Genomic DNA, 11,720 nt, shown 5'->3' on the forward strand with positions numbered 1-11,720 from the left:
TCAGGGTGGGTGTCCTAGACCCTAGAACAAGAATTTGAGCGTATGTCGTTTATTTGGGAATAGCTCTCAGGAAATGCCAGTAAGGGAACGGGGAAGTGAGTCACGAAGGGGAAGGAAGCCAACGAGTGGCGTGTTGTCAAGCAGGTCTCCACGGTGGACAGCTGGAGCTTAACCCTGCTGGGAACTCTGGGTGCAGTGTTGAACACGATCCTCAGCATCACACCCCAAGTCCCCCAACCCAGGAGGAAGCCGGGTGTTTATCTTTGGTTAAGGGCTGAGCCTGGGGCAAGTTGGGGCAGTGAACTCCCAGCTTGCCCATCCTGCATGAAGAGGATCAGTGCAGCAGTTTGTGTGGCCGGCGGTCCTCCGGCAGCATCCTGTAGTCCCCCCTCACCCGCGCTCAGTTCACTTTCTGCAGTTTCAGTTATCTACAGTCATTCAAGAATATTAAATGGAAAATTCCAGAAATAATTTGCAGGCGTTAAATTGCACAGTGTTCTGGATAACATGAAATCTTGCATTGTCCTACTCGGGATATGAATCATCCCTCCTTCTAGTATATCCGTGCTGTTCACGTTCCCTCTACTGCTGGTCCTTTTGGGGCCTTCTCAATGATCACATTGGCTCTCCTGGTGTCTCAGTGCTTGTGTTCAAGTTTACCTTGTTTTGGTTGATAACAGCTCCAAAGCACCAGAGTCATGATGCTGGCAATTCGGATATGCCAAAGAGAAGCCCAAAATTGCCTTTTTTAAATGAAAAGCCAAAAGTTCTTAATAAAAATGAATTTTATACACACACACACACACACATGTTAGGAGCGGGTGACACTATCCAAGGTTTCCGGCATCTGCTGAGATCTTGGAACATCTCTCCTGCCAGTAAGGGGGACCACCATACTAAGTAATGATGGAAGACCTAAAGGACACTGTGATTTCTTATTTTGTAGATTTTTGGGGATGTGGAAACTGAAGCAGAAAGTGTAAACATCCCTTTTCCAAGTCCTCACGTCTACTTGATGACGGAGCCAGGCAAAGAGATCTGATAACCCACCCCCCTACTTGTGATGCACATTGTCAGCCCTCTTTTTTTTTTTAACATGCTAAGTTCAGTCTTCTTCTCTAAGCTCTTTGCTTCTTTTCTTAGAGGCATTTCCAATTTTTTTAAAGGGTGGTTCTCATAATAGGTTAGCCAAGTCTAGCACTCTCTGAACTAATCCCACTCACCCCTTAACTTGCTTCCTCTGCGGGGCATCCCAGAAGGGAGGCCTCGGCCTAGGCATTGTTTGATCAGAGGCACAAAGAGGAACTCTAGAAAGTACTGCACTAACTCTGTTGCCAGTCATGCCCTGATCTGGTGCCTATGGCGTGAAGTGCCACAGTCCCCTTTTCCCCCACCTCCACCACCGCCCATTCATGGACTTCCCTGACCCCAAAATGGTTTAAGGTCAGTAAATAAGAACAGTAAGAAGAGGGGTGCCCTTTGTCATCAGTGGCTTTTTGCATAGCTTGTTTAGAAATTATAAACCATAACATCCAACAGGTCCCAGAAGTTTCCCTTCTCAGGGTCACAGGGTGGGAAGGCACTAGCCAAAGCAACGAGGGACACATTTGTCACATTTGTGACAGGCATATTCCCAGCTATGCTTGTTCCAGTTGGGGAAGAAAGGACTCACTGAAATGCTTGGTTGAGAGGGGAAAGCCTGCAAGCTTCCTAAAAAGGCAAAGCCATTTCATCAGAATAACAGTAATACAGTCGGCAGTTCTGAGTGTTCTTCCCGGAATCCAGCGCGCTCTTTGGCCTCAGTTTTCTCAACTGTAACACGAGGTGTTGGATCGCATCTCTGAAGACACTTCTTCGCTATTCTCTGTCTGACTCATTTGAAACCCGTAAAACATCTTTACTAATTTGTCTTCATTTCCTCCGTCAAGTTGCAACTCCTATTCCTTGCAAAACATGCAGAGCAATGCTGTGGAAGGTTCATAGTCCTCAAACTGGTTGCCTCAGGTTTGCAATATGATAAGGACAGAAACCGAGAGTAGGTGTTTGGTAACAATACAATTTGCTGTTGCCTTGACACCCAAGTGGGATTCATTCTTCTTGTAATTCATTTCTAACCTGTTTCACCAAAGCCTCAGTCTCCAGTGAACTGGGGGCAAAACGCCCGCTTTTTCTTTTCTTTTTTTTTTAATTAAAAAAGAATAGATGGGGAAGTGCTGATCTGTAAATAAGGAAAAAAATTTAAATTGCTTTTAACCCCACCATTCAAACTAAGCCAGTTTTGTGAACCAGGGGTTAGAAGTTGAGAGAGATTTGCTTTTGTCTCTATCTGTCTGTTTAGTGAGTTTGTAGTTTTTCATGGCCTACAATTTCTGAAATATACATACTTTGAGAAGCAATATGAAAAATAGGGATAAAAGATACATAATTTGGCCCCAGTAATTTTGCCGAAGTGGATTAACATCTCGGCCTCTGGATGACTGGAGCCAAGGGGAGAACGTTGCAGTTGAAAACCAACCTTTTGCCAGTCGCCAGCTCCGCTCGATTCCCCAGGACTGTCTGGGTTTCAGTGGATGAGGTTCTGTCCTAGGAAGGACCTTGGTGCCCGCCTGGCTGGCAGAGGCTCTCTGCCACCTCTATGAGGATTCAGGCTTCCACCCAGGTGTCTGTGGCCACCTTTTCCCGCTGAGTTGAAGTACGTGTCTGCAGTTTTCTGAGGGACTCGGAGAAGAACTGAGGAGCCGTCAGGAGATGGCCTGTGTCTGTCAATGGTCACCCTCCACATCCTGATGGAGGCCCAAGGACAGCACTGCCTTTGTAGCCACAGAAGGAAAAAAAGGCAAGGTGGCACTACCTGGGGGTGTTTTCATGACCCCCACCACTGAGTGTTATAAGCTAGTGACTGAGAGGCGAATGGACACACACAAGCATTAGGTCATCTTTATACCCACGAGAGGGCATGGTAAGAAAATTGGTGGGAGCAGGATGTTCAAAATGAGGGAGAAGAGCAAAGAAAGGAACTGCAGAATTCCTAATAAGACAAAGAGCAAACTTAAATGTGTGAGAAAATATATATTATATAAATAAGACCTTTTCTCAAAGTTGAAGAAACATACTTTAAATCTTCATCCCCATTTATAATCTGAAAGACTACTTCAGTATGTATTGGCAAGGGAATTTGCCCATTTGGGTCAAATGATGATTGCCCCAGACTTGCCTATTCTAACCTTAGTAGGAGGCAGGAGATTCAGCTATTCATACTCTCCCAGTGTGGCTCAGGGAGTCAGTCTCTTTGCCAGCCCCTTTCTGGCTACCCTTGACCTTCCTTCCCTAGACAATCTCCCACAATCAATGATGGAGCAAGCCTTGTACCCCTCAAGAATGCTAGGGGATCTCACAACTTGCCAAGGTTTAAGGAAAAGTAGGAAGTAATGCGGTTAAAATTCTCTTTGCTCTGGGAAAGGATTACTGCCTTTATCTCCTTTCCCACAGAGGCATTCATGACTTCTTTTTGTTAAGAAAAAAACATTTCCATACCTGCTGCCCAGTCCCATCTTCTCCCAACGCTCACCCATACACCACGGACCCCATAGAATTTGCCATCAAAGTAGCTGCTGTGGTTTTTGTGACTTTGAAGATTGGGGCTTCAAATGAAATAAACTCTCCCTTGGTTATAATCTCAATGATGGAGACTTTTTCTTTGTTCTCAAGGAATCTCAGCCATGACATCAAAACCTGGGATTGATTCTGATCCCAGCATTTTTCTCCCCTGATTATGGTCTTTCCCCTCCCTATTCTGAGCCTTGTGCTCTGGGAACTGTGGATGGGCTAGTTACTTTCCTTTTCTCCAGAAGAGGCCACAGCAAGGCTTCCTCGGGTGACTTTGCAAATCTTCAGATGGTCAGAGACTGACTTTGGGAGAAAGGAGAAAGTACTTCCTTGACAGCTGTCTCAGGCCATCTTTACCAGAAGTAGAGTCTAACAAAGATATTTGTGCAATGACCCAGTGAGAATAAGTTCTCACTAGAGTGTGGGTGAGAGAAGCAGGAAGAGGAAGGAGCTCACAAACCTGTAGTTTCGAGAGAGGTCCAGCCTCAGCTGATCTTGTGAGGAGCTCTTGGCATGAGGGTTAGACTCTTAAAACTTACAGATTAACTTGCCTTTCGCTATAGGCTGCCCCTGGGGGTAAAGCTGTTATGTTCTGGAAATCTCTAAGGTAGGCAGCTCACATCAGCTGAGGGCAATCATCGAGAGATGGTAAAGATGTGAGCCCTTAGGACTGAAGGCCTGCAGCAGGCAGCTGGAGTCTGGTGCTCTCAGCTGGGTAAAGGGGTCTGAGCAGGGCACCAACCACACCAACTACAACAGCTAAAAGAGTTGGAAATGAGGAATCGGTGGACTGATACATTATCTAAGAAGGATTGAGATGATATACAAATCCTATCAGAGTATAGTTTAGTATAGTTTAGTATAGTATAGTATAGTATAGTATACTATAGTATAGTATAGTATAATATAGTACACCTAACTCAAAGCATGGCACTTTGAGGGTACCATGTTCTTTGAATAGATTGGGTTACAAAGTAACTCTGGAGGGGACATGGACATGGTTCGATTCAGTCCCTTCATCTTATAAACGATGAGAATTAGTTCAGAATAAACCCTTCCTGGAAACCAGCTCTGATTCTCAGTCTTTTGCTTTTGCTTAAATTCAACCCAACCCATATTTGTTGAAAGCCTACTATGTATAAGGCACAACTTTAGGCACTGTGTGGGCAATCGCAAAACACAAAACAGCCTCTCCCTTGGGACTTTACGGTTTGGGAGAAGGAAAGAGAATGGAAGAAAGAAATAAGAATAGCATGCAAATCAAAATTCAGATCTCAGCCCAGGAGCAGTGTGGGTTAAATGCCGTGGACACACAGAAGGGTGGTTTGTGCTCATCTCATTCTAATGGATGGCCTTTATTCCAAATTGCTCTGTATTTCAAATGATGTAAAAAGAAAACATCCTGCCCTTCTTGGCTGAGGCTGAAGAATATAAGTACGCAAGTAGGGTTCTGGGAAAAGGGGGAAAACCCAAACAAACAAACATGAACAAGCTATCACTTTTCAACAGGTCATTTTGCTTTGAAAGCTTCTTCGATTCTTAGCCTGGGAGGGCAAATGAGTGAAAAGTTTTACTCATTAAGTAGGATTACTTTAAAGCTGTAAGTCAAAGGTCCTAGTACCTTGAGAGAAAAAATGTTCAATCTAGCCCACTCTCCCCTTTTAGCTCAAACATGTTTTTGTAATGGAGTATTTTCTTTGAAATTGTCCTGTGCCTCCCTGACAGGTATATTAGTCCACCCACTTGAACTAGTGCATTAATATCCAACCAGAGTTCATGCACTGCTACTTTGGAGAAGATCTGCAGTTCATTCATTCTCTTACTGATTCCTTCATTCACTCAGAAAATATATATTGAGAGCCTATTGTATGGGGGGCCCTCTCACAGGTGCCAAGAGTGTAAGAATGAGCGAGGAACTCTGAATCTGTCCTCAAGTGCTCACAGTCTAGTTGGGTGACACAAATAAGCAGGTGATTATATTTAAATATAACAGATGCTACACCAGAGCTCTGCCCGGGACATCTGATCAGGAATAGCAGGGGGGCTATTCAAGGAAGTTTCTATAAAGAAATTGACCTTGGCTGCAACCCGAAGCCCTAGCAAAGGGCATCATTTTCTATTATTTTCTTTAGAGTGTGTCTCATTGAAGGAAAAGTACTTTTTAAAATTTTGTCTGTTAATGCTATGAAAATCTCTCCCCTCTGTCATCTTAACAGCATTTTGCAAACTCCCCCCCCCATCATTGCTATCCTAAGGAGCCTTTGTAGACATTTTTTTCTTAATCACTAATTCCCATGAAAGTATACACAATATAAATAATTTTAGCCATTTTTAAATGTACCACTTGCTAGCATTAAGTATATTCACAATGTTATGCAACCATTGCCATTATTTATTTCCAGAACTTTTTTACCTTCTCCAGCTGAAACTGTATAGCCCACTAAATACTCACACTCAATCTCTTCACCCTGGCAACCATTGTTCTGTGTCCTGTCTCTATAAATTAATTTATTCTAAGTACCTCATATAAGTGGAATCATACAATATTTAGTTTTTCCTGACTGGCTTATTTCACTTAGCATAACATTTCCAAGGCCCATCCGTGTTGTAGCATGTATCAGAATTTCATTCCTTTCTGGGCTGAATATCGCCATGAACTCTAACACCACATATGCAATCTGTTGATGTACTACGGACCCTTGTAGGGCTACAAAGCATTATAATATGTGAGCCTGTCTTTACTTCCCAGGAACCAGTTTTGCTCCATGGGGGCAACATCGCCCCATTGAGAATGTCTGTGTTAAAATGTAAGCTTGGTGACCTTGTTGCTTTTGCTCTCCTCTCTGTCCCCATTGGTCAGCCCAACACCTGGCACATAGCAGACACTCAGTGGTCATCTGTGGAATACTTCTCAAGCTCCCTCCACAACCACCCTTCCTTCCTGCTTTAATCCACGATTATTAACAACTGTGCTCAGAGTGATCATGGATACACTTTGACCCGCAGTGCCTCATGCCTTCCAACCAGACCTCCCAACATGCTCCTGTCCACCAGCTATACACACCCTCCTTGATGGCCCTTTGTTTGTCTGCTTTCTTGACAGAAGTGAAAGAGTATGAGCCTCCCTTTGGTTCCAAGGTGCGGGAGCACCCCTGTGTTGAAAGCATGAAGGACAATGTGTTAAGAGATCGGGGACGACCAGAAATCCCCAGCTCCTGGCTCAACCACCAGGTAAGGGGTGACTTTGGTGAGGGAAGCATCTGAGGTGACCTCTTAGGTAGGAGAGAATCTTGGGCTACCGGGCTTCAGTCTGAGGGTGGGTTCCACTGTGTTCTGTGATCCAATTAGGTTTTGTTTCTAAACAAATTTCAACAAAGTGGGGCTGACCCTGTTATTTTAAGTTCCAACTGGCAGGTAGAAACTATGTTCAAAGAGAGCCCACAAATAATTGTTTGAAGGGCATTTGTCATGTTGTCCAAGCCCCCTGGTTCCAGCTAAAATATTTTGTTTGTGGCCTCTGCTACTCAGTGCCAGATCTTTCCACAGGGACCTTATGTTGGGTTCCTTTCTGGTTCCACATGTTTTCTTCTGGAAATTTTCAGCTGTAGGAGGAAATACTTAGCAGAGAGAAATGAGCAGAGGGTGTCAGCCGGCTGGACTGAGAGGCGACTGCCATGTGCTTGGGGCCGTGCACGGGCGTGTTGTGCAGGCTGGGCGGGCGTGTTGTGTAGGCTGGGTGCACCGAGCCGAGAAAGAGGAGCCCAGCTCCTCAGTCAGGAATGAAGAGGGCCAAAGAGGAGCAAGATGCAAATGAACAAACAGAAACTCTATGTGTTGGGAACATCTTTACGGCTCCTTTTTTACTTCTTTTCCAGAAATAGTAGGTAAAGCCGTCCATTGCTGGGCAGTAGTTCAGACTTACAAGGAGACCTATCCAGATTCTCTGGGGGCACCTGGATGAGGGCAGTGGGCAGGGGAAAAAGAACAAAGTGACAGGATGTGAAAACAAGGGGCCTGTGACACAGCCAGGAAAGAGCACGAGAGGGACAGTGATCCCTGTGTCAGTGACAGAACTGAACTTTCCACTACAGAAAACTTTCGGTTGCCTGCTTTGGATGAATTCCCTTATCCAGTGAAGGCTGGGGCTAAATCGTAGGTTTTCCTGAGGGTGAGGCAAATCCAGATAAGAAACAGAAATAAGAAGTCAGGCATGACCGGGAAGACCGATAGAGCAGGAAGCCTGGCCTGGAGCCATTTCCAAGGACAAAACCTAATGATGTGGCAGCAGCCCAGGGCTTCCCAGGCTTTTGAGCAAGGCCTCTTGGACTCTGACAATGCAAGAGTGCTTTGTGTTAACTCTGAAATCAAAAGCCACCAGTGTAGTTTCTTTCAAACGCAGTTGCCTCCTAAGCTGTACAGTTCTTATAATGAAGCCATTATTCATGATGATAAAATTCTGGAAAGAATTTGCATAATACATTTTTTCTCTTAATGAGATTTGTTGCCCTATTGATTTCAAGTTAATGCTTAATATTTAATTTAATTTACTGCCTGTAATTACAGTGTCAGAATAAAATAAATGTTACTTGTGTACCAACAATAACACTCCACTCTTAACAGGGCCATCAATCAATACTGTCAATTAGGTGAATTATACAATTAATTCAACATCATGAACGTGATCACTCACAGGGCAGGAAGGGAGGGAGAGAGGCTCCCAGGTGTGTTAGGAAAGTTACAAGCACAAGGAGAGGGCAGGTCCTCAGGGCAGAGTTCGGACGCACCCACACCCCCAGGCCCACCTGCCTGGCAGGTCAGAGGCACACTCTGTTTCTGCCTACAGGCTATCTATTTAAGCCCCGCCTGCTCTATTTCCCAAAAGGACTCGGGCGATAGTAAAAACATTTGCAACACTACATGAACCCGAGGGCCCTAAAAGAAGACCCAGGCAGCAGTACTGGGCAGCATTTCCTAAACAGGCTTTGTGACCCTGGGAAAAGGCAGGTCTGATGTACAGACAGCTGCATCCCAGGGTCCGGCCTGATGTCGGAGTGGTGTGGGGCAGAACAGAGGGCGTCCTTGGCAGTTGCTTCCAGATCACCCTGCAAAAACCTGTGGACTTTACAAAACAAAACCAGACTCATGCCTCGACGTCCCACTGCCTGGGGTATTTGGTTCTGTTAAAACATAAATGTGTACATGGTTCTGACCACAAGACACTGTGGAAAAGGCAACACCACAGAGACAGTACAAAAATCAGTGGTTGCCAGGGACTTGGGGGAAGGGGAGGAAGGAGGGCGACCAGGTGGAGCAGAGGGGATTTGCAGGGTAGTGCACTTACTCTATGGGATACTATAGTGGTAGATACATGTCATTATATATGTGTCAAACATGCAGTGTGTATTCTAATGTAAACTATGGACTTCAGTTGATGCGTCAACGTTGGTTCATTGGTTTTAACAAATGTACCACAGAGATGCAAGTTGTTGATGTGAAGGAGACTGGGCGGTGGCAAGGGGGATGTGGGAACTCTGTACTTCGCACTCGGTTTTGCTGTGAACCAAAACTGCTCTAAGCAAGAAAGGCTGAAACTGCAGCTAAAATGGGGAAAGGCATGAAATGGAACTTTTCAGGCACTGGAGATGCTGCTGTCTCCCAGAGGCCTACTGGCGGGCCCTTGCGCTATCTCTCCATTTCACAACTTATTGTGACCTAAAGGTACCAGAGCAACTAGGCACGGCAGGCTGTACCCAGGACAGTGCACAGCCACCTGCACAGTGTCCTCAGCCAACATGCCACTGGCCGGCCTCATGCTGTGGGCGCTCTGTCGGCATGTGCTCAGAGCACCTGGCTTGTACTGTGCAAACAAGGTCAGCAGACCACCTTGCCCTCCGCGGAGCCCACCAACCCACCAACTCATGTTGCCTGTGGACTTCTCTTCCTCTGCAGGGCATCCAGATGGTGTGTGAGACTCTGACCGAGTGCTGGGATCATGACCCAGAGGCCCGTCTCACGGCCCAGTGTGTGGCAGAGCGCTTCAGCGAACTGGAGCACCTGGACAGACTCTCGGGGAGGAGCTGCTCCGAGGAGAAGATTCCCGAAGATGGCTCGCTGGGCACTACCAAATAGCTCTTCCAGGGCAGGCTGGCCCAAGTCCAAAGAGGTCACCCCTGTTGCCAAAGAACGGAGGCAGCAGGAAGCTGCCCCTAAACCAATGGATGCTTCCTGGAATAGCAGGACCCACTCCCCTCCCTGTAGGCTGTGGGACTGAGCAGCAACAACAGTGACAGGGAGTGGGTGACATGAAGCATTCTATGCCTTTGACGTTGTCATAGGATAAGCTGTGTTAGCAGTTCCTCAGGAAATGAGATTGATCTTTACAATAGCTAATAACATTTGCACTTTATTAATGCCTGTATATAAATATGGAATAGCTATGTTATATATATATATCTATATCTATATATAGCCATACTCTGGAAAGAGACAAAGAAAAAGATCAGATATTCCCAGGAAATTGGTTTGATTGGAGAGTTCCAGAGCTGTGTGCAGAAGAAAGGATCCATGACAACATTAGCACTTGACAATCACACACGGACGGATGGTTCTCTGACTACGCGAGGAGGCGCTTTGCATTAGGAGAACGGCTCCGTGTGTCAGAGCCTGCCACGGCCACTTTGCACTCGCTTTTGCAATACGGTTCCTTACGTGTGGGACAAGAACAAAGAATGAGCTTTAATACAGCACAGGAAGCTTGTTTATCCACAAACAAGTGTTAATGCTGCAAATAATCTCTTTAAAAAAAAAGTTTTTGAAGCTACTTATTTTTCAGCCAAATAGGAATATTAGAGAGGGACTAGCAGTGTCAAATCAGTTCTATTTGGATTTTGGAAGATCTCATCTCATGGGGGTTTTATCAGACGTGCTGAAGTTTGGGATCAGGTGGGACTTCTAGGCACCCTGCCCTGTGGGGTGGGCTGAGACCATGAAGGACCCGTTGGCGGCAATACCATGAAGTGCCCAGAAATTTCATGCACTTTGAGGCTGTTGCCACCATCCCAACAGCTGTTGCTCATTGACCTCTAGTGGTGAATTTCTAGAATACTGGTCCACTGATGATTCATACGAGCTTTATCACTTCTGGGTGATGGTCAGCATAAACTGGAATGTAGTATCAGATGATACTGTGGCTTGTTTTGTTTGTTTGTTTTCTTATTCAAGAAAAAGACCAAGGAATAACCTGTAGTTCCTAAAAATACTGACTTTTTTTACTACTATACATAAAGGGAAAGTTTTATTCTTTTATGGAACACTTCAACCGTACTCATGTATTAAAATAGGAATGTGAATGCTATATACTCTTTTTATATCAAATGTCTCAAGCACTTATTTTCATACTGTGCATCATTTGTCTTTTATATAAATAAAATGTTTAATAGATTGAATAAAGCAAAAATACTCAGGTCAGCTTCTTGCCTCCTGTGTCTCCTCTTAACAGCTAAGCCCTTTAGCCCCTGTTCCTGTTTATAGTAACAACCCCTTAGCCCCCACTCAGTTATTTTGCAGTTTATGTAGAAATATATCACAAAACAAATCCTCTTTAACTTTTCTATTGTCATCATCTTCTTCAACTGACAGTCTTAGATCCCTTTAAAAAAAAAAAAAGCATTCATGGAAGCTCAATAATGAAATGCTGCAGATGCTACTGGTGGCATGCCCTTTATCCTGAGGCCCTGGCGGGTCACTCCGCATCTCTCAGCAGCCATCCAAGTCTGTTCCCTTCTCCCCTCCATTCAGGAAGCTGTCTGCATCCATATGACTGCTTCTCCCAGGCCTTGACACAGCCAGGGACACTACTAAGAGCACATGCCTCTTTCTCCTATTTTCTCCTTTCCTTGGGCTGCCAGCTGGCTCCTGACTATCTTTTGACTTCTGCCAGGTGTCCTGCTTCCTCCCTCTTCCTCTCTAGAGAGGCAGGTATCCCACCTGAGCCTTGTAATTAGCCTATCTGCATCACCAGGCAGACGTGCCTGGGACAGCTGGCTCCAGGTCATTGCTTACAGACTTTCTGGTGACAAGGTATGTGTGGGGTTTTTGCTCCAACTTTTAGCTGT

At 45.3% G+C, this 11,720-nt stretch overlaps 1 protein-coding gene across 2 annotated transcripts in view; it reads left to right on the top strand.

Moving 5' to 3' along the window:
* Positions 1-10,318, top strand: part of TGFBR2 (transforming growth factor beta receptor 2) — a 79,918-nt gene extending 69,600 nt beyond the window's left edge. For both annotated transcript variants that reach the window (XM_037132647.2, XM_037132563.2), the window contains exons 6-7: positions 6,710-6,837; positions 9,556-10,318. In XM_037132647.2, the coding sequence (XP_036988542.1) occupies positions 6,710-6,837; positions 9,556-9,735 (308 nt within the window). In that variant the 3' untranslated portion in view covers positions 9,736-10,318. The remainder of the gene's footprint in view (positions 1-6,709; positions 6,838-9,555) is intronic.
* The last annotated feature ends 1,402 nt before the right edge of the window (positions 10,319-11,720 follow it).

Source organism: Artibeus jamaicensis, unplaced genomic scaffold (genome assembly GCF_021234435.1).
Source record: "Artibeus jamaicensis isolate MK-2021 breed Jamaican fruit bat unplaced genomic scaffold, CSHL_Jam_final contig_519, whole genome shotgun sequence".
Taxonomy (NCBI): domain Eukaryota; kingdom Metazoa; phylum Chordata; class Mammalia; order Chiroptera; family Phyllostomidae; genus Artibeus; species Artibeus jamaicensis.